Here is a 27,767-nt window from a genome sequence, read left to right as displayed (position 1 = left end):
ATCTAGGTGGGTGAGGGGCACTGGCCTGGAACGACTTCTGTTCTGGGTAGGCAGCGGGCTCCTGTGTCTTTTGGCACCCCTTTCCTGGCCCTGCAGATGCTGACAACATAAAAGCACAATGCAGGGAAGAGCATTTAGCACAGTTCGCGGTTCCTTTGGTGCCCTCTCGGTTGTCAATCTTCGTCAACTGCCATTTTCGGTGTCTCTTCCACCTCTACAAAATCAGGGACCAGAAATAAGACACAGCTTCCGTGTGGGCTTTGTGCACACACTGACTTTCCTTCCCCTACAAACACCTACCATACATTTGACTTTGACTGCTGGCGCCCAGCTAACATTGAGTGGAGCGCTGCCCTGAACGGTACCGTTGGCCTCCTGCCTCTTCCAAGTCCATTGCTGTGTACCTCAAGTGCTGCCTGCCATACTTGGCCTCACTTTCATTTAACTGGCTCCCCTCAAACCTCTTCCACTCGCTTACGCCTCTGCTCTTCCCCACCATATGGCTCTGTGCTGAGATATTCCAAGTTCTGCAACTTCTTAACGATCTGGTTTACAAGCAAGCCTGAAAATAATGACAGTTTGAGACTCAATATTATACAAACTGCTCACTCACTGGGTTACCCAGAAAAGCAAATTTTAAGCTCTAAATAATGAAATGATGCTCCATTTACAAGCAAAGAAAGTAAACAGCACACAACTTTTTTTATTATTATTATACACCAATAAAGAAAAAACATTTGGCACACAAATGCCTTTATTTTTTATTTCTTTTTTTTTTTTGGACACATGAACACAAAATCCCTGCAGGCTAAAAAAAAAAGGAAAAAAAATTGCAATTTATACACAGCCAGCATATCGCAATAGGGGGGGTTACTGGCCCACCCTTCCCCCAAAAAGGGGTTTTGTTTTTTTAAAAAAGAAATAGTACCTCGTATTGCTATAGACATACATCCAGTCCAATTTTAATAAAATACAATTTAAAACATTACAAGTCTAACAATATAGAAACAAAAAAACAAAACAAAAAAACCCAAAGAAAAATACATCAAAAGTCAAAAATGAACAAATGCAAACAAGTTTTACATACAAGTTTTCAGGCTCTAGACATAGAAATATCACAAAAGTGTCAATAGCAAGGTAGAAAGAAACTCTTGAGTGATATTCACACACGATCTTTCCTCAAATTGCACAAGGGGAAAAAAACCTTGCAGTTTGAAAGAGTATTGATACAATGCCCTCCGGGCTCCACTTTCTGAAAACGAAAGCCGAGCAACTGCCTTGCTCTTGAGCAAGAAGGGAAGGTCTACTCTACAGCGTACCCACACACGGAGTTGGGTCTTCTTGTATTTTCTTCCTGGAGGGGGAAAGGGAAGGGGAGCTGGGAGATCCGGCCACCTGTCAGAAGACTAACCTCGCCTCGGTCTCAGACTGACCTAAGGTCTTTGATATGGGGCGGAGTGGGGCTGGGGAGGAGCGAAAGACACGTTTTCAGTCCCAAGAAGACAGAACATCTTTTGCATCCAGTTGGACCCTCGTTTTGGATGCCGTCGTTCTAATCCCAGGGGAAGACACAGCCCGCCTGCCAGCCCCCCCCAGCGTACAGACAAGTTGATCCTCTCCTGCATCTGCTACCACGGACGGACGGACGGAGTTTTTCTGTAGCCTTTTCACAATTTAAGTGCTCATAAAAAGCCGTTCTGGGGTGGGGAGGGTGGGGAGAGCAAAGTGCTTTGCTGCTGTAGAAATTGCTACTTGCTGCTTCTTTTGATTCTCTCCTTCCTGGCCCCCCCCCGCAACCCCCCCAGCCCAAATCTGCTACATCTGAAAATCTTCCACAACATACAGCTAAACAGTAGCCATGAGGCTTTAGTTAAAGAAAGGAAGGGGGGAAAAAAGCTTTGGAAACAAACCGAACACCTTAATACACTAAAGCTACAGAATGCACGTCTTCCCATTGATTGACACATGCATAACGATTCAGGGCATGGGGGGGTGTGTCTCTGTTCTGATGAGCAGAGTCACACGATTCTGCCACACCCAACAGTATTGCTGCAATTGCCATAATCAGTCTGAAGACCACTGGTGAACCACTCACTCGCTCACTACCGATACACGCCCCCATCAATAAATCCTCAGCATTGGAACACCCACGGCAAACACGCCACTGCGCTTTTCAGTGACTCAAGAGATAAGCGAACACATTTTTGCACTGAAAATTGCCACCGGGGAGGGGGGGGAAGGAGAGGGAGATTCACAAGAAATTCCAAAAAGTGCAAACGTTGGCAAAAAAAGTAATCTTCTCTATAGATTTTTTTTCTTTTCTTTTCTTTTTGGATGATAGAATTCACTGTGAAAATAATGCACTGGAAAAAAATCCTGCTTTTTAATATATATAGATATATGCATTTAAAATACAGACTTCAAAAGATACCTGTGGTTTTCGTAAAACAATAAAAAATACAACGAGCAGAAGAATATCTCTTTCCTATGATAAAAGACAAGAAAAGCCTTTTTTTTTTGCCTTAACCCTGGCCTCATTTCGTGACAAGGCCGCCAGCAAAGCTGTTCCAGTGATCTGAAAGGTTCTCCTTCGCAAAATCTGGGACAACCTACACGCTACTGTCCATGCAGTTTAAAAACGGTGTTAATAGCGGATCACTTTATTTATTTATTTTTAGGCAAATACAGAACCCAAGAACGAAACAGGCAGCAAATCACCATTGGCAATCAATTTTGCTGGGGCTTTGAGGGCCAAGACTTGATGGGGAAATGGCATGGGAAAGGACAAAATCCTTGCCTCCTGCACCTTGATCTTTGGGAGCAAAAGCCGAACAGGAGAAGCCACACCCAAAGAGCATAGTTAACAGGTGCCTTGGTGTCCAGGAGAGTGACTACCAGACAGACCAAAAAACAAAAAAATCACCAAAAAAAACCAAACCCACACCACATGCTGCTGCTCTCTGCTTGACCTCGGACCAGTCAGTGCTAGGATAACCACCCATTTCGTTTATGGAACATACTGCTTCTTCCCACCCACCCCTAATCTGTGAATGTTTCTCTCTCTCTAAAAACATGCCCTTTCCTCACAGCGGTCACACTGCCTTTCTAATCTTATTCGTCAGTCCACTCACTTCACAACCACGTCCCCGGTGGATTCCATCGCCGGCAGAACCGCCCGGTCCAAGATCTAAAAGCCCAACTCAACAGTCGATCGTGCTTCGTGACGGACAGTGGGGTGACCATGCCTAGTGCAATATTTAAAAAAACGCGACACACTAAACAGGTGCTCAAATGCTCTTCAAGGTGCCTCAGTTCTGTATCTGTTTGGGGCCAGCAGGAGCTTGATTCTTGCATTTTCTCCCTGAACAAATATATATAAATATACATATATATATATTTTAAAAGGTGGGGTGGGGAGAAAAGCAGCAGACTAACAGAAGCAGCAGTGGTCACTCTCCCTTCTCCACCTCCTGATATTTATTACCCAAGTGAGGTATTCTTAAGGAAAACAAAACGAGCCTTAAATATATTTAAAGTAATTCAGTATCTAAGCCTGGCCACACTGCGTGTCACAGCCAAGGACGCTTCTTCGCTCTTGCTTCCCTTCCGAGTGATCGGCAGGAAGCTTCTGAAGCTGCTTTTCAAAGACTACCTTCAGGTGTACCCTGGTACACCTGAAGGACCGTATCTGGAAATGTAAACTTTCCAAGTTTCTACAAGCTTTATTTCAAAAGCCTAAAAAAAGGGAAAAGTCAAAATCGCATAGCATCTTGTTGACTTGGAGGCCTAGGTCTGAAGGCCCACAAGGTCCGGGGACTCTACAAACTACCTCCTCATTTCAGAGACTTGAAGTGCAATTCCTGACAAAATCCCAATTTTTCACAGTGGCATCATGTCGTCTCAGTTTTAGCAACTAGTCATTTAAAGCATCTTGTGCTCACACTCACAAGCTAGTCTCAAGGCGACACAACTGCTGTCTGAAGGTTCCCCCACCCCTGCCCCAGTTTTATGCATTACATATTTAAATCGAAGACAGCCAAGCAAATAAAGGAGTCCAAAATCATAGAAATGGGGTAGGGATCTACACTCCACACATGCTACTGAGTGCTGCTGTACATGCAGGCAACCTAAATTCCCGAAGAAATAAATTTTTAAAAATGCTGGTTAAAGTATTTGATTGCTACGGTCACACTATACACAGCTGTACATATTGGCAATGCCTTTCCTTTACATAACACCCACTTTTGAAGCTTATAAAAAAAGGGGCAGACAGACCAATGGTGAATATAAAACAGCTAAAAATAATCATTTGTAAAAGGCATGAAGGGAGCCTTTTCTAATGTTTTTTTTTTTCTTTTTTAAGAACTAATTTCCTCTTCAGCAAAGATAAGTCAATCTACGCAAGAATACTGGCTGTAACTCATGTAAAGTATTTGCTAGAAAAGTTACAGTCAGCGCATTAAAAAAAAAGTTATTGCCAAAGTTAAAACCTCCTATGAAAAACAGTATTAAAAATGATTTCAATTCATCAAACACAGCAGCATAAAATGGGCACTTTTGTAATGTCAGAAAAATATCTAAAACTGATCTTTGAGAAGTTCATCACCTATTTTAGAGGGGGGAAAGAGGTTCAGTGCTCTGAACCCTAGGATGGCAGTTGCGCGCAGCCATAAGGACTGGATGGTCTCAGACGTGCCAACGGGCGTTCATCGCTCTCCACTGCCATTACACATTCACAGAACCACCTAGCTGAACGCGAAGCTGTAGTGCAATTGCTCCGCAGCCCATGGACTGCAGAGAGATTTACAAAAAGAGAACGAGTAACACCTGACAAAGCAGGGAGAGGGGAAGAAAAAAAGAAACCGAAATCAAAAAACCAGCAGTACCTCTGAAAAGTTAATGGTTGTCGAAAGGCGTTTACAGTAAAAATTTTGTTTTTATAAAGTCTATATGGCCCCACACAGAAGAGCAGTGGAGTAAGATGTTTCTGTCATATCTTGAGACTCGCTCACTAAGCGGCGTGGAGAAGCCCAGGATAATTCAGCTTCTTGATAAGCTTAATGGGGACAAGGAGGTAACTTAAAATTGGTTAGCAAAATATTTCAGTAAAAACCTTTCATGCCAAGTCCTTTAAAAATTTCTTAGAGGAGGATCAGCCTTTTGCGCTTTGAGGTAAAAATTCAGTCCAATGCAAAGACTGTCTATGAAATTCTATCTACTGAAAATCACAAAATAAAAATGGCTCAATTGCGTCTGCATCTGATGTTGCTGTAAGCGTCGATTCAGTGCAACCATCCCAGCTGCTGGTGGTGGGCAGCCTAAAATTGAACCGAGCCCTAATAACCACGGTTGGTGGCAAGCCCAACCAGGCTACCGCGTTCGGCCTCGTCTTGCCGGATTCTCGTCAGGCAAAATACATCGTGTGCTGGGTGTCGTGGTGGATCTGTACCGCCTTGGCCAGTGCTTGAGGGTCACGTCCATTGCTCTGCCCTGAAACATGGCTGCCTTCAGCGCTGAAAAGAAATTGAAGAGGAATTTACCAGGCAAATATATTACCACAAGCCAAGCCCATTACACAGTGGTCCTTAGCTACCCATACAGTATGTGCTTAAGGCAGGACATAAGAGTCTTGGTTAAAAGTTGTTTCTAGCCATACTAAAGTATTAATACACGCTGGAAAATGAACCCCCATTTTCTACACTCGAGGCATGCTCCCTACCCTGGCTTCCTCAGAAATACCTGAAGGGTTCAATAAGATAGTTTTAGTACCAAAAACAGTGAACTGGAGTCACCCCTGTGCTCTGCTCCTGCAATCTGAGGAACTAACCACAGGCTGTCTGGCAACAGCTTTGAAGCACACACGGGCCTGAATCACAGTTTATTTTCAAACCCTTCTGTGACTGGCCACTATGAAGTCAATGATCCTGTCCACTTGTCAATTCCCTCTGACCTCACTGTTTACAAGTCTTCACTACCCAAACCTGTGTGTCTATTTGTATCTACCAAGCGAGCAAAACAGTTCATTCATCACCACAGTCTACAGAAGCTTATGCCAAGGTGCCATAAGACTCTTTTTTCCCACACACACACACACCCCAAAACCCAGACTACCACATAGGGAGGCGATCCCAGATAGTGATTTACAGCTGAACTCCGTATGTTAAAAGATGGAAGGGAAAGGCGAGCTGGGTGGTGCTACCTGCCATTCCCACGAATTCCCCATCTCAGCGGGTCAGGCCCTGAAGCCCTGCAGTCTGTTCGTTCTGAGGGCTGCTCACCTGTCGTGATCTTTGTCGACAAGGTGATACCTTGCTCTAAATGCGACCAGCCGCGCGTAGTATGCAGGTGCAGGAATGGAGACCGAACGGGTGCACCGGACATAAGTGTGACAGAGCTGGTAGGTCAGTAGCTGCAGTTCATCGGCAGTGAAACAGTTGTCATCCCACAAGACTTGATAGTGAGAAGGGCGGCTTGTTCCCTGGGAGAAAAGACGGCAAGCCAATCCAACTCTCAGACGTATAAAAACATGCAATACGAGACCGACACGTTGCCCGTCAGGAAATTTTTTTGTCCTTCTAAGAATAGACCATCTATCTCCAGGACTGAGAAGCCTTTCCGTTCTTCTCTTCTCCAGAAGCCTCGCTTCCTCTCCCTTCAGATACGGATATTCAGCCAGCAAAAGAGGAAGCAAGACATTTCTCAATTCACGAGCGAAGGCTGTGCACTGAGATCGAAGGCTGAACTGTACCCGGTAATGCAGAGAATTGCAGCCTCCTACAAGCCCTATCTTAAGCCAATACAGTTGGCTACTAAGAGCAGTGTCCACCAAATGAACCTCCAAACAATCACGGACACTAGCAAAAGGGCACGGCTCCCGCTCAAACAACAATGCTCAGTCCTAGACGTTTCTGAGTCTCCTTGCATATGTGCAGTTAAGACCCACGTGTGTGAGTCACAGAGACCACAAAGAGGAACCCACACTACCTTGGATACAGACTGACACACTTCCTTTTTGCAAACTGTAAACTAAGCTGCTGATTACCTGAATTCCTGCATGGCTACAGAGGTAAAAGTCAAATTCAGAGGGATGTGTGATGGTGCTGTCCACGGTAGTGCCTGCTGGAACATTGCCACTTTTCCCCACCTATCAGATACATCAAATTAGTGAACATCCTGACTATTAGCACATTCATTCATGTCACAATTTCACAGCTTAACATCACACAGATTCCGTTTTCTTGCCTGTTTAGTCCCCTTGGAACTGCTCTTTTATGACTGGTCTAGAGCAGTGGTTCTCAAATATGGGTCCTCAGATGTTCTTGGACTGCAACTCCCAGAAATCCTGGCCAGCACAGCAAGTGGTGAAGGCTTCTGGGCGTTGCAGTCCAAGAACACCTGGGCTACCCAAGGTTGAGAATCACTGGTCTAGAGCAGTGGTCCCCAACCTTGGGCCTCCAAATGTTCTTGGACTTCAACTCCCAGAAATCCTGGCCAGGAAACGTGGTGGTGAAGGCTTCTGGGAGTTGTAGTCCAAGAACATCTGGAGGCCCAAGGTTGGGGACCACTGGTCTAGAGCATGATGGGTTGGGAATCAAGACAATTGAACTCTCTCTCTCTCTTGTGGTTTTCATCCTAGCTTGATCCAGACGCACATAAAGCCATACTCAGCGTGGTTGCAGTACAAACAGAGACTATATTATATGATGTCCTTATTACCTTGACTCTTCTTGTGGCAAAATACTGCACAGTACTGAGATCTCTAGGTGATGCCACAAGCTCCTTAGTAGGAAAATGGGATATAAATGTAACTATTTGGGGGGCTGTTGTGCAACCGTTTTTATCCTTGTTTTTCACGCTACATTTTCAGAGTTCAAGGCTTTTACAATTAGGAAAAACTGCTTTCTGTTTTTGGTCAACAGGAATTCCACCAGGTTCCCATTTTAAAGGTGTTTCACCTTTGAAGGCAGCCTTGCAGTACAGCCAAGAATTGAGTCTTCTGTGTCTAAGATACAACTTAGATTTCACCGAGGCCTAATATTGTATCTGAACGCTTTGTTACTGACAAGAAATGTACTCCAAGAAACTAAACAACATCTCTACGGTATTTTGTAGATATGTCTGGAAATTTCACTGCAGCAAACAGACACCGCATCAATATGTGAATGGGCTTAAGGGTCTCTTGTTTCTAGTAGAAGACTTTTGGCACCCTCAAAAAGCAAAGGAAACACAAACACAGCATATTACCTACCCTTTCCGTTTTGTCAGCACAGAAAAGCCTTGTGTGGTGCCTTTTCTGCACAACGATGTAGGTGATTCCTGGCCTGTAGTCTTCCTCTAAACTAATGCAGGCCTTCCGGATGGCAATGAGCTCTGGCCAAGCTACCTGGGGAGTGTAAATGTACAAGACCAAACACCAATTTAACCTCAGCTTAACCTGTGAAACAACAGGTTGGATTCTGAACAGGTCATCTACCACAAACAGTGAGACTGAAGTGAATCATGCTTATATCCAACTGATGTCAATAGCTCTACGCATGACTAGGTCTACATCCAACCAAGCATTGTCTCCAGACTCCCCAAATATAATTTCAAAAATATTTAGATTTGTTAGTCTTCCTTTCTCAAAGAGCAGAACTCCATTCCGGCTGCTGGTTGGCCTAAGCTCCTCCAGCCAGAGAGACACAGCGAGATTTCTTTGAGTTTCCTAAACTCAGACAGCTGACCCTCCCTCCCTTCAGCATGAAGATGGCCACACCAATACCTGTTTCATTTGTCCTTCTGACACCCCTCCCCTGTAGTAGATGATCCGCGTGGGCTTGAACCGAGTAGACTTGTAGAACTGGATCAGCAGTTCCCGCACCATGTTGGTCAAGTCCTGGATCACTTCCTGACTGTACAGCAGCTCTTGGGAAGTCTCCTGGCGAGAGGTCTGCACTCGCACAGTTGCGCAGTAGCGGCTGGGGTGGCCATCCATGCTGCCCACTACGGCTGCAATGGAGGGCTTCTTCCCGTCCCCTGCAGGAGGGTGAGTGACGTCTGCTCCCAAAAAGATCACCGGCTGCTGGAATACAGATGGCCTGTCCAAAGGAAGAGAAGTGGGAATCAGCTGGAAATCAAGGAAGGGCAGAAATCATTACATACCTTTCTGGAATCTAAATGCACGGAAGAGTATGCGGTGGGAATGCACGCAGCAAAAGCAGGCCACTTTGGTATGTTGTTTTGTTTGTTTGTTTACTTGTTTTGTTTTTTGTTTTGCCTCTGAGGGTCACATGAAGGGGTGAGCAGCAATTTGCAAGGACTGCCTATAGGCCGTGGATGCCAAGTGGCTGCACTGCAATCATAGCTTTAGGGTAACTGCAGAGGAGATAACACCTCATCCCCCTTGCGATCTTGTCCGAACACAAACTACTGTCTCTGTGCTTTCTGGAAATGCAGGAAGAATAATTCTTTCCTGCTGCTCAGGTGATGGCTAATTCGGAGGGCAGTGGGGACTAGGTGGGTTTCTGGGCTGCAGGTCACCTAACATGTGCTATATAGAGAATAGCACCCTACGTGCAAGCATGGAGCCATTAACATGACAGAAAGACACTGGCCATTTATATCTGAAACAATTCAGAGCTGCACATGCAAATTTTCATTGGCTATATGAATTTCTGCAAAATTACAGATTTTAGATAATGGCAACAAACAGTAGTCTAGATTTTATTAATACTCCCCCCCCCCCCGAATCATATTTATCATCCAGGGCCTCTCCACACCCCAAACTCTGTCTTCCAAGAGACTCAAAGCACAGACCTGAATGTGGGCTTCTCCTCCAAACCCAGATCTCCAAGCACTACACCACACAGTATAATCAATTCCTGTGACTTAAGATTCTGTTCTCAATTCTCTGCATTTTAGTGTGCGTAACCACTGGACAAAACTAGCACCGCTTCTCACACACATTAAGGCAGCACATATAACCTGTAAAGCCATTCTGCATCACCAACAGGGAAGTGAGGTGCATAAGTAAGTTTTACAAAGCAGATAGTGGTCCTTAAATATATGGGGGAAAGTGGTGGGTGAGGAATCTGCCATGGTGCAAAGAAGAAACAAAGGGAGGAACAACCTGTGGGTGGCTGCAGGTACGTGTCTTAATAGACACATCCTCTAAAGTGATTCAAGTTCCTTTTTGCAACCTCCCTCCTGCCTTGAAAGGCATCATGAGCAGCTGCCTCCTAAAGCTTGCCACTGTGACTCATCCTCATTTATTCACATTAAAGCCCAGATGCATGTCTAATCTCACAGCTCTTGGAAACCATGAAAGCCATTTTGACTCTAGGCCCCCCCCCCCCCCAAAAAAAAAGCTTACACGAGTATGTTTTAAAGCTCCTGTACTGGAACTCCTGTAGCTTCATTTGATTTAAATGCATCTACCAGGACCAATGACTAACTCAAGATTGCACTGGTATGCCCTTGTAAGTAAGTTTCATTTGTTCAGAAATGAATTTAAATTGTTGCTTCTGCCTTGTGTGGACTGAACCATTCTGCTTCTCCTGCGCTTAAGTTACCCTTCTCTTGTCCACAATGTTGACATGACTGTTGCAGAACTCCCTGTTTCATCTACCTGAGAACTTAGTTCTAATTTTAATATTTGCTTTGTTCAGGGAAAATGCTACTTAGTGAATATCTACGCCAACCTTGAATAAAATAAAGAAGTAAAAACAGTAAATCGATAACACCAACATTTCTGAACATAGCAGGCATTTGCTATTTCCAAACACCAAGTATGCAGAAATTGGTCTTACAGTGGGAAATAGATGTAAACCTGAATTCTGGTAAAGTTGCCTTAATATGTGTAGAACCTAGCACCTTAAAACGGAGTTGTAGAAGACCTGTATAGTACAAACAATTTGTAGACAACAGCTTTGTCATTTAGAAGTATGCGCAAGAAATAACAAGAAGAATTCACCATTACTGGGATCTAAGTCTGAACTGGGCCCACAGCACATGTTGAAGTTTTTCACAGATGTGTACATTACACGTAAGAAATCTGGACCGGTTTACAAGCTGGCAGATGGTCTAAAATGAATACCCTGATCCTGAGTAACTGCCCTTTGTTTCGCTCCTCGATCAGTCTGCATGCCTGCTACAGTGGGTCCCAACAGGTAATAAGCGGAATCTAACCTCTGATGTGGTACAAGCACATTGTTTATTCCACCAAGTTTTGCATTGATCTTCAGGCAGAGGTTGGACAGAGTCTGAGGAGAGGTTTTGACCACGTTTTTCACCTGGACACACTGGGTGGCCATGCCTAAAAGGGTGTCCCCAACACGCTTGACTTCAGCTGTAAAGGGGAGAAAAAAAGGATTTGCTTGAAGAAGGCTTAGCTGATATGCAATACTGTCTATTATTGCAGTGAGTAAGATTTTTTTAAAAGAAAACACTAGGTTGCATAGCAACATTACAGAGGAAAGGGGGGTGGCCAAGAACCCAAAAATACACATGCACAGGCATTAGCCATGATGATTGTGCTGGGGATTTTGTTAAGTCTTGCCTTACTTACCGTACACAGGGGTCTTTCCAGGAAGAATCACAACAATTAGCTGCAGACCAACATAAGTCAACTTCAAGTGTTTGAACATGGGCTCCACGCTGTCCGCACCTTGTGCATATTTACAGAAGCACGGCTGGCCCTGGATTGGCATCCCGGCGTCCTTGGAGATTTTGCGCAGCTGGTCTGTAAAACTCCTACAGATACAAAGGAAGTGTTTAAAGCCCCTGGTACAGCAGCCCTACGACCTGAAATCCAAGCTCTGTTCTGCTGAGCTAAAAAGGTGGGGAGGCTGGTGCCTGAAATGGCTTTGGGAAAAGAACCAGATCCATTTCTGGAGAGATGTGACTGTGTCACAATTAAACACATTAGCTAAACAAAGTCATCCTGAACAACGACAATGAGGATAAACGGGAGAGAAATTCCCTTTATATCTTAGCAATCATTCAAGAGGAGTTTGCTAGGCTACTATTGGAAACTGATTCCTGAACCAAATGAATTTGGGCATGATGGAACAAAGCAGTTCTTATGACATATCTAACTACAATAAGTGAGCTAGATTGGCCATTTGTATCTAGGGCATGGGGAATATCTGTCATGATACTTTTGGAAACCTGAGGCCCCGTGCGACATAGTGACTTGTCCTGGCCTTGGGAGATCCAAGTTTATAGACCCACTGAGCCATGACCTTGTACGAGTCCCTCTCACTCAATCTCACATGGTCATTGTGAGGTTAAAGCAGGGAGGAGAGAGTTTTGTAGCTCTTTGGAGGAAAACCAGGAGATATGTGAAACTTATAAACAAACAAACAACGTATTCCCGTACTTATGTACTTTCTGTTTAGTCAGTTTACTGCATCCAAAGGTCGGCATGAAAGCAGAACACAATACGGCTCAGCAGGGGCGGCTCCACTATGAAACTAATAAAACTTAAGCTTCAGGGCTCCTAATCCTTTAGTCCACATTTTTAAAAAATATAGGATACGTCATGGAACAATCCCATTGGAAAAGGTAACAATGGCTACCCAGACCTCGCTGCTCATGGGTCCACCACTGCTGGTCAGAGAATGACACAGCACCACCCGTTTGGGGAAAAAAAAAAAGGAAATATCGCTTTGTTCGAATCGAGAAGCTACTTACTTCAACAAGTCCTCTCGGCACTGCTTCTGAGGAGCAAAGCAGGCAACGGCCCAAACTTTAATTTCAATGCCAGCGTAGAACTGCTTTCCTCTCATATCCCAGACACCTTGGTTTGGTGTAGCAACAGTCTTGTTCTAAAGGAGACCAAAAGCCAAATACATTCTTTCACATCTTCTTTTACCAAAAAAAAAACCCCAAAAATTTTAAGATAAAATAAAACTGAAAACTCTCTCCAACATTTTGGTAATCGCAGGTATTTTAGCTACACGTTTAGCACAGTATTCCACTTTCAAATAGTTCTACCTCCTGCATCTAAAAGCGGTAGAAGACTACAAACTTGGCTAGCAGTTAAAGGTGCGTTTGTGTTACCTCAAATTCTGTGGAAAACGTAGAGAGCTTACCCTGCCTCCATACTGCAGCATCGGTGCAGGTAACACCCGGCCTGTCAGCTCCGTCATCTCATTATGGACGACGATTCCAAACTCCTTCAGGTACGGATCAGGTCCCCCCACCATACTGTTACTCTTGACCTGGAGACAAAGAAAGAATGCCTTCAACACACAGGATGACAACTCCTGTGGAGATTTTATTTGTACAGGTAAGATCTGAGTCACTCATCACTTCCCCTCCTCAGGGCACTGCCACGCTTGAACAGATTCACAGCCGTCTCTGAAGGTTTTACAAGAAGTGGTCCAGAAGTAGCTGGATGTTGTGTCTCTAGATCTGAACTTTTCAAAGGCGTGTGCAAAAATAGTAAAATGTATAATATACACATTACCCCAAATTAACACATATTAAGTTGAACTACACAGGGAAGGCTGACACAGACAGATAGGTGTTTCAACATATATCTCAAACTAAATGTGGTTAGAGCATGTTGAATTTCAAGGAAAGGCATTCACAAAATGGACGGCACGACACTTCATGCCCTGCTCTGAACAGCAGCAGAGTGGATTTTAGGAGCCTGCACAATCATCAGAAGGGCCGTTCTCAGGGGACCTCAAAGGACCGAATGGGTCCATAAGGAAACAGACAATATTTCAGATACTAAAGTATTTATCGTTATACTTCTTGTGCTACGTGGCCAGAGATCACACACATTTGGGGAGCCAATCTGACAGTAGCTGAAATGGCCGACTCAACAAAATGAGTTGGAAGGCCGTTACTCTCTGCACACGGTGAACACCCTTATTTGCCACTGATGTCTTTGAAATACCTGACTCCAGTCAGAGGCACTCACTAGTCTACTGATTTCCTCCTGCCTGTCGGGTGCAGACCGCGCTGTGGCCTTGATCATAGTTGATGTCTGATTGTCTGTTAGCTTCTTGATACAACGCTGGCCTGCCACTATATTACATACCTAGGAGCAGAAGAACAGCATTGTAAACAAGCATGCTGCAATACGAGAATACTGGGAAGTAGAACGGCCAGGTTGTTTTACCTCAAGGGGTAAATATGTATGTTTCTGCTCCTGTCCCACTTGCAGACATGGAAGATGGGGGTATTTCAGCTGCAGGCTGTACTTCTGTTTAAAATACTGAGCTACTGTGCATTCCATAGCCTGTCCATTTTCCAACTGCAGTGGGAACCTGTGGGAAGAAGCAGATACTGTATTTTATTAACTCTGTAAACCTCCCAGACTAGAGGGTTTTCACTAATGGGGCAGAATAACACCCAAACAAACAAACAAACAAACAAACATCCTGCTTTCTATTGTTGGCTCTGAACTGCCTTGCACTGATCCTGTGATTTACAGATTACTCATCCTGTTATCTGACAATCGAGTATGGGGTAGCTTGCGAGATGCTTACTGCCAATTCAGCCATCCAAAAGCTATAGTGAAAAAGTATCCAAACAGACGGTTGCAAAGCATGCTACAAGCATACTATGTAAGGTGCTCCCACACGAGCCTGCCAGGCAGCATGGATCAAGAGGGCTCCCCCAGCTTCTCATTTGCAAAGGCAAGGTGGATGGCTATCAGACACAGACTCCTCTGTTGTTATACACAGACAATAAACTCTCTCCCAAGTCTCTGAATAGCTCAGAGGTTATAAATGTAATAGGACTCTTTTTAAAGTTACGGTAGATATACAGTTGTTTTTAGCGTTATTATCTGTGCTGAAGAAAGAACGAAAAGTAAGTCCCATAGGCCGGAATGTTGTTGCACAAGGGACAGAGAGCAATGCTCCACCTGTACAATCTCTAGCTTACCTATTGAGTAAAGTGGAGGATCACTCCATTGAAATGAGTGAGGCTCATGTCTGGGAAGCAAAGGTCCTGGGTACCTCCTTGGACCAAGCCTGGAAAATTACTGCACCTTGGACAAACGGTTCAAATAACAAGACCTAGCCCTTCAAGCTTCTCAACAGGCCTCTTTTAACACAAATATACTTTCAACAATTAGCAAAGAATGGGCATACATACGTCTGGTGGCTGGCTGGTCGCCTAGTAACATTGCAAACTCTGTATTTTCTCTTCATCTGACCACAGTGTGTAACCTCTACTTTTAGACCTGCAGGTCCATAAAAAACACAAATGTGAAGGAGACAATGCAAAGCAAGAGAGGCAGGATCAATTTTTCATGCAGAAACCTGTGTTCACATCTTTGATCTCTATAGATAAATTACTGTAAGTTGATAACTACATTAGACAACTGCCTATGTTATTTGGTTTGGAGCTTCAAAAGCTCAACAAGGCTTATAAAAACCTGTTTCAAATTAAAATATATGCTGATTCATCCCAACAATTAAAAACTAAATCTTTCGATTTTATCCAAAACTGGGCCAAGGTAAAAAGTCCATGTGCTTCCTTTAGCCTGAATAGATTTTGCTTACGGTGAAGAGTTCCACAGTACCAAACAAACAAACAAACAAAAACCTAACACAATGCAGGATGGTTTCAGGCTTAGTGGTATTTGGAGCAGGTCCACCAAAACAAAAACAAAAAAAAGGGACTTGGCAGTGATGCGAGATTTTCAAACTGGGAAAATTTCCAATATTAATTTTTCCATGTACCATATTTAAAGAAACATCAAATTCATAGGCAACAAAGAAACACAGGACGTTATTTTATAGTCAGACCACTGCTGTGCAAGTATTGTTCATGTCCCCTAAATGGTAAATCCGAATCTTGGGGAAAAGGTCTTCTTCAAAAATGAAGGATGAATTATTATTTATTTTATTATTATTTGTAAATATTCATGCCCAACTGCTTTGCTTCCAATAACAAGACAACATCAGGTATGTTCCCAGTAGGATGGTGGTACAAGGATGGATACCGAAACAGTAGAGATGAGCACGAATTTTGGTTCGGAGATTCATATCAGTTCGTATACATGCCACCACAGTTGCTACTTGTTCCCTTTTCCTGCCTCTCCAGCCAATGACCCACTCACCAGTCGGAGAGTGCTCCTCTCCTCCTCCTCCTCCTCCTCCTCGCTGGATGTTTGACCAGTCCTTGGCAGGAGCATAGGTTTGCCTGTCCTGCCTCCTTGTCTGAGTGGGTGATCAGTCAAGGAGGTGGGGCAGGGAAGCCCATGCTCCTGCCAGACTGGTCAAATAGCCGAAGAGGAGAGGAGAGGATCACGTGCTGGCTGGTGAGTAGGGGAACCAGCCCGGGAGGCGGGGCATGGGAATGTGCAGCGCTGATGGTGTTGTGCGTACAAATAGGCATAAAGCTCCGAACCAAGGTTTGTGCCCATCTCTACAAATCAGCCTTGATCTGAAACTGAAATACATGGTAGAAGCAACTATACAAGCAGTGATAATCAACTACATAATGGAGTTTTAATGATCCTAGTGGAAAGGAGTTAAAAGAGCTCACTCAGTGAGCTAAAAATTGAGTTTTCAGTATATTTTCCTTCAAAATGTAAACGGCACATGAAAGTTAAAAGATAAGGATTTTAATTACAAACAGCTTCCTCAAAGTTCTGAATGTATCCGAATATATATTTATGCCACCTTTTCCCCCTAATCAAATATTTCCATTCAACAACATATGGCCTTTGGAACACTGAAAAGCTTTATTCAGTAAACATTAATAAAATAAATTCTCTAATTAAGTTCATACTATAGAGTGTTCCAGAAAATTTAATTAATTAAGTTACTTATGACTAACTTATTTCCTGTAATTTCTGTGCATATTATTAAATCTGACTAAGTTTAAATCTAACCCTGCTATTTAAAAAAAATGCCATAAAATGTATCCCAATGGCCCAGACTGTCCTATAATTTTCCAAAACTTGGAACACAATGAAGAACTGTTAAAAACCATTTTATCAAAAGTCAATATACACGAAAGGAAAAAAAATCTGTTTATTCCAAAGATTTACCTCTGATTTCTTTGGTAAATTTAACACGCTGGGAATCCGTAAGGGGTTTTGTTTGTTCATTGATGTTCTGAATATCCAAGACCTCACACATGAACTCAATAATCGGCTGGGCACGATAGAATGCAGTAGCTGATACTAAAACAGAAAAAAAAACACCACCAAGTGAGACAAGACTCATGTGAGAGGTTCAAGATAATTTAACCAAAAGGCTTTCTTCCCATACCATCTATGTTGAGCATCATATTCCACATCGCCGGCCTGACAGACTGGTGGAATCCAAACCAGACTTCCCTGCCGCCTCCCAAGGGGTGATAGTATCCTTCAGGGGGAGAGAAGAAGGAACGGCCCACCGGGGTGTATCTGATGAACATGTGAAAGTTTATCAGTTTTGTTTTCCTTACATAATTATTTCAGTTGAGAAACATTTGTAGAACAAATGTTACAAGTATTAAGCATTAAATAAGTGGGATCTACAAGAGCGTTGCAGGACGAATTTGCTCCAGCAGCTTACTGTATTCTCTAATGGGGGCAGACTGTTCCATCTTTCTGGTACTCACTCCCCGCAAGTCTCAGGTAATAAAAATCTGCACTCACTGGATACTCAGTCCTCATTAAAGTGTTTGGGTTTTTCTTCCCCACTCCCTTAGGGTTCTTTTCAAAAGTTTCCCTGTAATTCTGCAAATGCTGGATTTTCTCTAACCCTGCCAGTGCCTCCTCCTATGCTGTGTGGTGAAATTTTAGTTACAGAAGGAAAGGCATGGGCTCAGCATTAGTGTATATATGATGATCTATCATACAAATGTTACAGCTTGTTCAAGTCTACTCAAAAAGTATTAAAATTTTGCATGTTCATTTGGTATTTCTGCAGGAGCAGTGTAGAATTTAGAAAAATACACTCAAGCAGTATTTGAATTAGCCTCCCAGCCGCTCACCTCATAGAGGGCAGATGCCGTGTGATGACATCAAGTGCCTGTACAGAGTCTTCTGGGACTTCATTTAGATGCCCCGCCAAAGCTTCCAGGAGCAGCTGAAGGCTGACCACCGACACCCACTGAACGGACACTTTAAAGGTTTGGTCTTTCCCTTCCCCTGGCAGCGTGACCTCCATATCCACCTGAAGTGTCAAAGACAAACATCAGTCATGCAACTGATACTTGCACCTTTTTCTTTCAGCTTTGATAAGCTATTGTCTTTAGGATGACTGAAACTCTAAGAACAGTACTTAGAGCCCAGCAACAGACTATTTTAGCTACAGCAGATATTTCTGCACCAAATGGATCTGCGGTAGGCTCTTTAAAAACATTTTGAAGCATTCAGAGTAAAGATGTGAAGCGTAACGCAACACTGCCCAAGTGGAAGTCAGTTCCTGCAATTTCACCCATGGGCCCTTGACAAGGGGGAAAAGGCAATGGATTGAAACCATAAGAACGGCACAACAATCCTGGCTCCAAAATTCCATAAAGGCATCTTCCCACAAGCAAAACAGCCGATCACTACTCTCTGGAAATACAATAAGGTCACACTCAAGAAAGGATTCAAAGCCATTTTAAAGCACGCCTACATTTCATGTTACAACTGAGCCATGTGAAAAGATCTCTTTAGGCAACACCACCATGCTACTTAACAAGTTGTCCTCTGATGACAAAAGAAAATACTGTAGTTGAAGATACAACAGAGTGTTCTATCCAAACAACAGTAGTTTAAAACTTAGATTAACCAGCTACTTATTTCTTTGTATTCCTGTGATATCGTTAGTCAGACTGAACATGCACATGCAGGCATCTTTTAGATGTTGCCCCTGGTCCACAAACAGCATCTTCCGAAGGACAATTATGAATTCACTTACCCTATCCCTACCAATAGGCAGAGGATGCGCAGTGTACATGTTCCTTTTACCATCATACCCAGGTTGCCGATCCCCAAATATCTGCATCTTGAAGTGTCTCACCATAGTATCCACCACCTCCCTGAAAAGAGCTGCATGTTAAACTGAGGTCACAGGAGAAAAGAGGCAGAATTTGTGGTATACAAACTCTGAACAGCCTCATGAACCTTACGTATCATTTAAGCTGCCTATACAGCCACAGTTAAGAAAAAAATAGAAGAAAATGTGACGTTAGCTCAGGAACAAACTCCATCAGATTATCATCGAATCTGCTGCTGAGAGCACAGATGCAGGATTGCTGTATTACACATCGAATTTCAGCATTCCAGTAATCAGGTGATTTTAGTTTTTACTCAAATAACCTATTTAAAACTGCAAGCGATAGCAAATGGAAAAATGTTGAAATCAAGCTGGCTAGGGGCTATCCAGCTGACCTTACCTGTTCACTCTCCGGGGACGTTTTTCTGGTTTGATATCCACATCGTAATGATAAACATCAATTTTAGGAATCTGCACTTGGAAATGATTAGCTAAAAGACGGATCGGTTTTCCAACAGTTCCCAGGCCGGGGCGGCGGGGAGGCTGAAAGAGGCTGGCTGGTGGCCCTGTGAAGAATGGAAGGTTTTAGAAGATGCATCAGTATCCCATCTACTCTAGCCATTCCAATTCCATTTAAGGCACTGACCCATGTAAGAACAGAGCCTGAATTTCTCTACATAGAGGTCATGAGGTTTATCACACACGTCTCCGAATCAGGTGGCAATTCCTACCAATAGTCACTGCTAGAGTATACAAAATTAAGAGTGTCAACATGATCCCTCTCATTGTGCCATGTCTCATTTTACATTCTTTTCTACAAAACCAAAGACTGGTAAGTGACTTCTATAGTTCTGCACAATTTCTTCTCACTTCACAGCATCAATAAGAAATATATTTCAAGATCACTTTCTAACTTGAAAAATTATTTGCTAAGAATTTAGAAATTGGGGAGAGCAGTTTTACTCCAACTCATATAGCTGGTGTGAAAACAAACAGGCAGGGAAAAAATAAGGGGAACTGATTTACAGTTTTTCATTTCTTTTAATCTCATGTGTCGGGGTGTGACTCCAGAGAGAAAAGCCAGCCTGTGTGGGCTTGGGCAAGCAGCGTAGTCCCAGGGCACCCCCAGAAAAAGGGAATGGGAAAACCCTTTCAAGTCTTAGAAGACTTATGGCATGACAACTTTTTTAAAAAATAAAGAACATTCTTAAGCATTTTTAAAATTGCAAAGCAACTGAGAAACTGAAGATTGTTTAAATACAAAGTTTTGCACACACAGAAAGATTGTGTCAACATTATACTGTCTTTCATTGGTTCCTAAGAATATTGTTCTCAAAATAATCATAAATTTTAAACTTCACAGTCTGATCCATTCACTGTGTTACTAACTAATTTTATGGAATGATACATTTTTAACCATGGAAAGATTTTCAGTGGAAAAATATAGTTGTGAAAAGCTTTCTGCTACACAAAAGTTTCCATTGAGCACCACTGTTTTCCTCTAAGCTAAAAAAAAAAACCCAAAACACCGCCATACATACAAAAACACCTTTTCTTCAGAGGGAAAATGTTTCAACCCTTTGTATCCGGTACTCGTGTTCTTAAAAGGTCACATCACATGCAATAACCCCAAGATGCTCTTGGCTGTCACGGAACAAGGGCAATCAAAGTTTACTGTGCTTGTTTGGAGGCGCAAGAGAAGATGATCCTATGCTAATTGGTCTGAGTTAGCATAGCTTTGTAGACCACTGATCTGCTCAGAAAATTACTTGGAAAATATATTCATGCTTTCCAGCATGAGCAATCTTTTAGAGCCAAAGTTTACTGCTTATCAGACGAGCTCAACAGCTCCCCAGCATCTGAGAAAACTGTATCTTCATACAATATTGTTTCCTCTTAAATATTTGAAATGTATTTCCCCCAGTAACAAAACCCCTGCAAAACCAGATTTTCCACTATATATCAGACAAGGAGCCAAGACTTTGGTAAAAGCATATGCCAAAAAAGTATTCAATTAACCCACAGCTGATCAGCTGATATCTAGAACAAATATATTCAGCTCTCTTTATCATTCAGAAGAATAAGCATATTTTCCACCTGAATCTAGATCTTCCCCTATTTCAGGTACATTCCTTCCTTTCAGAAGATCAGTTAGAGATTGGTGGGAAGCAGAGGAGACCTAATGGACAGCAAGATGGGTTTGATCTTGAAACTCCCAAGCTCAAATATCTATCCTGAAAGGATCATCGTGATAAATAACTTTAGGCAAGGTGACACACCAACATCTTGTTGTAATGACGAAGATGAGAAAATACAAAAACTGACAAAAAAACAAGAAAAGTAATTTTCCAAAGCATAGCATCAGTAAACAAGGAAGGTCCAAAATGGAAATAAGCATATCATAGTAAAAAAAAAAAATTAGATATTTGGCCTAAGCAAACCCTATCAGAATTGGAACATATCCAGGTTTCAATGGGCTGACAACTTTCAGATGAACATCACCATGTGGCAGTTTGATTAATATGGTTTCTGTACTACTCTTCAGTATAAACCTCATTAAGAGGACAAACATAGATTATAACAGCAAACAGAATCAGTCTATTATATTGAATGCAGACTGAGTTCATCATGCTTTAATCTCAGCTAAATCATGATTTACAGAAAAGAGGATCATTCTAGACTGGATCCAACTCATTACCTTGTGGGAGGGTTTTGTGTCAGTTTTTGTGTTTTCTCATCTTTGTCCTTACAACAGGATGTTGGTATGTCTCTTTGCACAAAATTGATTATCAGGGTAGATATTTGAGCCTGGGGTGTGTGTCTCCAAATCAAACCCATCTGGCCACAAACACGTCTTCAGACGCAAATCAAAGAATCGGCTCTAATTTGAAAAGCCCAGACTACTTTGGTCTCAATTAGGCAACATCCTATCCCACATGTACCTTCCTGACCTGCACACTCTTCCAATGAGGCCAGCAAGGATCTGCTTTGAATTCTACTTTATGACAACCATCACCTAGCCTCCCAATAAAGGTTTGGTATTGCAGACCCATTACTTAGTAAAGGGAGATCCATACTGAAATTTCCTTGGTGGACTTTTGCACCCCATTCTCAGGTTTTCCCTGAAAACTGAAGGCCATATTTTATAGATAGAGTGGATCTCTTTGGTCAGTCGTGGATCTTGTTTCCGCTGTGTAAAAACTATATGAATAGCAGTATATAAATTTTAAAAAAATTAATCTTAGCATAAAACAGTCAAGAACAGCAACATTCAACTGTGAGGATATTTGTGCATATTTAAGATTTTATGAAAAATAAAATTTTGTGTTTAAACTAAAACAATGTCCTCTAATTCATCAACAGAATTGATAATGTGAAGTTTTAACTGCAGATAATTTACCCTGTTTACTACAACAGTTGCAATAAAGAGGAATTATGAGGCTGGAGATGGTCTGAGGCATGTGAAAACAGCACAGATATGCTAGCTCGCTTCTTGTGGAGAATTTGAGTTTTTAAACTGTTAATATTTTATTTAACAACACGAGCTGCAAGCAGCCTACAGCTCACAGTGCTGGAGGCCACCTTTAAAGCCCTAATTATTTGGCACCTGGTTATCTGAAGGCTTGCCTTCTACTGCACAAGTTCTGCAGTTGTCATTGTGGGGGTGGTGGTATGTGTGCTAATGGTATCAGGTCAATCTTTCTTTATTTGTCTAGGCATTCAAGAGTATTATGTACCCTTTTAAACTGTGATTTGACCCATTCTATGGAATAAGCACAATTTCACATAATTAAACTGTATGTCAGACATTTTAATAGAAGACGGTGGTTTAGGGGGGAAACGCTATGTCCCAAAGAACAAAGTTCATTCATAATCAATTCCAATTCATTACTTTTTCTCTGATCAATTTAAAAAATCTCTTTACATTGAAGCATCTATCCATGTACCTCACAACATGCTTTTCGATGAACATGTTAATCAAAAAGTGCCAAAATATCTGGCATAGCACTTCACAAGTAAATAATTAAAATTCAATACAATAAAAATAAAATGATTAAAATACAATTAAAATACAATTAAAATACAATTAAAATTCATGCGTTCCTATGGGCAAAAAAAGTCAGAACAAAGTCCAATTTGGTTTACAAAGGGTTTATTAAGTGCTCTTTAAAGCTATAGATATTGTGCAGATGATTTTAAAAATTTCAATCAAAATTTTTTAACTTTTTAAACATCATAGAAAAACATTTAAAAATCAGCAAACATGAGGCAGAAACAAAAAACGGAAAACATTCTTCTTGTGAAGCACGGCCATAGGAACATTTGTCTTGTGAATCATCAACCCCTCATTGCCAAAACCATTTGTCTTGCAAGTTTTTTGTCCTGCAAGGCATTTGTCTTGCGAGGCACCACCGTACAGTACAAACAAATCTGCATGGATTCCATAGGGAATCCCTATTATGTGAACTCTTGCGTTCCTTACAGGCCTCATGTGTGGATCAAGTTGCATACACACACTACCCCTGTGTTCTTTAGAGGAACCTACTTATGAAGTCCCGCAACCTGCTGTTCCTCTTTTCTGAAAGTGAAAAAAGGAAATACAAAAGTTCTGTTAAAAGTAAAGTGTTACCACTTCAATTAAGTTCATCTCAATCAATCTTTAGTTATATTTCATAATATAGAAGTTAGGAGATTCCTTTCAGTATTCACTATCATTGGGACTGTTGAAGAGGAGAATATAATTCCATGGCTTCCTTTTTTTAACTTGTAGCAAAAGGTTGCCACCTATGCTTTTTGTTAATAAGGAAGGGGGAAATGCTGAGATCTGCTACTTACTCTATATCGAAATGTACAGTCTGCTTTTCTGTCTTGACAGATACCCCAGAAGGGGCTTACTGAGAATGAAAGCATAAACTAAATGACAAAAATGTAAACACAGGTTTGCTCACTCATTAATCACCTTCTTCCAATTCAAAATGACGCGTGTATGAGCCTCCAGTAAGTATTAAGCAGAAATATGTCAAGACACACTCTCTTGGATCCACACCTTGCTTTGGTGAGTATGTCAGAGAAGCTGAGAACAATACTGTCAGGAGGCTAGACTTGATAAGAGTCCAGACTCCTAATTCACAAAAAAGTTGCCTTCTGTCAGAAATTATTGGATAGCACATAATAATAAAACCTGGTGGCAATAAACTCAAGAGTCCCATCAGTTACGGAGTCCTTGGTTCAGAGACTTAAATGCCCCAAGAGTAAAGGTCTGGAGATCTTAAGTGCCACATCCAGGGCTACCTCCATAAGGTTACTCAGGGAGACTGTGAATGTATGACAAACAGCACTCTACTCATTCTGTCCTGATTTCGCAACATTAGGTATACACATTAAACAAAAGTCATTTCATAAGCAAGGAGACAGTATCCTCAAAGACCACCCCTCCTTACCCTGTGATTCTACAGTACAATTAAGAGTAAACCCATTTGGCAGAACCAGAAACTGGAGGACCTGGCCTGCTGCTGGAAGACACGGAGGAACATGTCAGCACTTCATTTAGCAAACCTCTGCTACCTAGCCTTTTGCTTCATTTCATACCTTGTGCCTTCATGTGGACTCACTTGGCATTTAAAAGAAACAAATGAAAAAGCAAGGGGAACCTAAACAGGTTCCACAGTAAAGCCAAAGACTAAGAGAGTGAGTTGCTGCTCTAGTTCTTCCTTTACTACATTTTGCCTCTCCATCCAGATAAAACAAATCAAGACCATTACTTCCTACATTTTAATTCTTGAACCACCGGCACTAATTTCTGTTCAATGCATCCACATCTCAAATACACCAGATAAGAAACAGAAGAAAGGAGCTCGGAGTTGGGGGGAAGAAGAAAATTGTATCCCCGATAATCCCTCAGTCATAGTCCTGCTTGTAACAACATATGTATATATTTTAGATTTATATACTGCCCATCTAGAACGGGTTTCATAAAACCTGGAACTTTAAAAGCATGAAAAAAGAATTGGCCAGTTGTTTAAGCAAAGCGACCCCTAATAAAAATTTCAAGCCTGCTGTCCATTCTTTTATTACAGACCTGCAAGACAAACCTTTTGATGCTGTCCCATATACATTGACCTGCCTCTAACAGATGCCTCAGGTTACTATTCCCCCAAATATAACTATGTCAATGATATACACAGCATCATCTGGCTTAAATGGCTTCCACCACATTTCTAGGAGAGGATCTGATGCAGGGATGTGCAACCTACCATCCTCAAAACGTTGCCCCCACAACCCCTATCAGCATGGACAGTGGTCAGGAACAATGCGAATTTAATCCAGCAAGTTTGCCCCTTCCCAAAAAGAGAGCCTTCATGCCTTAAGCGTCCTGCCTGACCGAAGATGCAGCATGACTACCCTTGCTCTTTTTCAGTGAGGAGGGGAGAGGCAGGTACTGAAAAGCTCTGTGGGCAACAGTGGCAGGTTCTTGCAGGCTTGCTACTGGTCAGTTTGCCAAGTGCTTTGTTACTGGCATCCAGCCTGGTGCTGAGGAACCATCTCCAATCCCAAGATTGGCTGTCTTCCTGTTTTCTTCATAAGCACCCAAGAAACAAATACTCTCTGAAGCTGTTGACTGCTAGAAGGCAAATAGAGAACGTGGGGAGGACTCGAGGTGGCAACGGTCACGTTTGTTCACCAGGTGGATCTAAAACATGACATTCCGTTTTATTTTTATGTACTTTATTACTGTGAGGAAGCTTGCGGGGGGGGGGAAGTGTGATGGGGGAAGTGTGATGGATTGAAAAGTGAGATAAAAATGGAAAATGCAATACATAAGTGACTCATCCGACACCACTAAGTAAGAGCTTTTAGCATTCACACCTTTCAGATGCATGTCAAAAAACAGTATGTTTAGCACTTTAAAGGTTCTGCAGCTACAAATAATGAAGAAGCAGGTTAAGAGTGGCATGCTTCCGATCAGGAATTTAACACGTATACAAATGAGAATGCTAGGCTATCCAAGCCCAAGCAAGAATGTTTTATTAATCATATGTAATTGTTTATCAAATGTCCAAACACTCAGGTGCTGCAGAAATTGCTATTCTACCACTTATGGGGCAAGCATTCATTGTATGATAATGTATATATAAAACTGTCTAGGCTGTTGCTCATTTTATTCCATTTTATAATTTATGCAAAGTATGTCGTTATGTGTGCATATATGCACTGCTTTTGCATTCTGGTCCCTTCAAAGACAAGAACATGATATAAATGAAACTACAAAAAAATAAAGAAAGGCCTTTTCCAGTGGGCTTACAACCCAGCTCAGACAATACATCTGAAATAAAACTAACAGCAATTAACAGTTGGGCAGCACAAAACAAAAGGTTGGTGGGAACAAACAAAACTTTTTTTTCAAATAAATAATAAAATATTATAAAGCAGATGCATTAACATGCAAAGCAAAAGGCCCCAAAGAAGGCAAGAATATCTACTGCATCCCTAAAACTGAAAACCAAAGACTAACTTCACTGCTGCCTTAATAAAATTTTTTTTTCTAGGTTCCATCTATAAAGCATGCTGGTCATGTCATTTGGTGATGCTCCACAAGATCACTAAGACATCCCATCATAACAGTCAACCGGTGTCTTTTGCAACTAGCATAAGATTTTCCTGCATGCCTCCAAAGAGCCTTTGTGAGCTTGTCATTCTCTTTAATGTCAACGAGGCATTCAGTTCCTCACCACCTCCAATGGCTACCCCACCACTACCATTGTGAAAGGTACAAAGGGGAAAAAAAACAGACAGGGTTCTACCATGCCACAGGTTTGCCCACCTTTTCTTAAAATCTGTAGCAGAAACCATCTCTTTACATGCCTGAGCATTGCACTACGTATGTGTGCTCGGCATTTTGCAATTTCCAGGCACACAAGTAATATATTTCTTGCTAAACTCAATATTATGAAATGAAAATATTATAAAGACACCCTGTGCTAAATTTTTCCATAACACTCTCATGTGGGTACACACTCAGCCCAGAAGTCATTAAATGGTTGGTCACTCAATAGCACACCTAAAAGACTCTGGGTGGCAAAGCCAAGCCAAACAATGCACCGAAAAGCTCTCAGGTAAGAAAGACTCGAGTCCACCTGCTTTCAGGCGTCCTCCGAAGCACAAAACTGGTCATAAAGCATGTTTTCCTCCTTCTCTGGCTTCTGATGACCAACGTCAGACACGCCACCTGGCACCTCTCTCTCTCTCTCTCTCCCTTTCCAAAACACCCTTCTAAAGCCATTTCTGCAGGCTGCCCTCCCTGAAATCCCACTTCCACCCACCCCCACCCCACGGAATCCCCTTCCCAGTCCCCACACCACACAAAACAAGGCATGCCAGGGCAGAGACCCCCCCCTTCCCCTCTCTCTCAGCTCCCCCCACTCCCCATCGTGAGCTCCTGCCCATGGGGGGCCTGGGCCAGACCCACAGCACGTCCCCATCCTTTAAAAAGAAGACACCCCCACCCACCCAGCCCCACACACATACCCTACTGTACCTCCAGTTCCCAAGGCCCCTTGGCCACCCTGACCCCTGACCCCCCCTCCCCAACTGGGGTCCTCTCCCTGCCCCCCCTCCTCAGACCCCTCTTGGCTCCTCCCCACCCACACCTGAAGGCCCGGCCCGGCCCCTCCCTCCGACCCACCCACCCACCTGAGGGGGGTTTCTCCCCCCCTTCCCCCCTTCCCCTTCCCCTCCCCTCTCACCTGGTCCCAAGGCCTCCATGGCGACGGCGGCGGCGGCGGCGGCGGCGGCGGCCTCGCTGCGGTCCCCCCCGGCCCCAGGCGCCACGGGCCCCGCAGC

At 42.7% G+C, this 27,767-nt stretch overlaps 1 protein-coding gene across 2 annotated transcripts; it reads right to left on the bottom strand.

Annotated features, from left to right (window-relative positions):
• Positions 1-678: 678 nt before the first annotated feature.
• On the bottom strand, positions 679-27,767 carry AGO4 (argonaute RISC component 4). 2 transcript variants are annotated; one of them, XM_072980294.2, is made up of 18 exons: positions 27,671-27,767; positions 19,327-19,492; positions 18,849-18,969; positions 17,935-18,116; positions 17,226-17,362; positions 17,003-17,137; positions 15,097-15,184; positions 14,114-14,261; positions 13,889-14,032; positions 13,074-13,202; positions 12,673-12,806; positions 11,546-11,730; positions 11,167-11,326; positions 8,762-9,077; positions 8,249-8,383; positions 7,043-7,144; positions 6,279-6,478; positions 679-5,513 (listed from the first exon to the last, which is right to left on the bottom strand). In XM_072980294.2, the coding sequence occupies exons 1-18, from the start codon at positions 27,687-27,689 to the stop codon at positions 5,405-5,407; spliced, it is 2,610 nt and encodes an 869-aa protein (XP_072836395.1). In that variant the 5' UTR covers positions 27,690-27,767; the 3' UTR covers positions 679-5,404. The 2 variants fall into 2 exon arrangements, with proteins under 2 accessions (XP_072836395.1, XP_072836396.1); XM_072980295.2 differs by having other exon boundaries at positions 13,913-14,032.

The sequence above is a fragment of the Pogona vitticeps genome, chromosome 9 (assembly GCF_051106095.1).
Source record: "Pogona vitticeps strain Pit_001003342236 chromosome 9, PviZW2.1, whole genome shotgun sequence".
Classification (NCBI taxonomy): Eukaryota; Metazoa; Chordata; class Lepidosauria; order Squamata; family Agamidae; genus Pogona; species Pogona vitticeps.
Note: the sequence above shows the minus strand (reverse complement) of the source record. Positions and strands in the feature narration are given on the sequence as shown.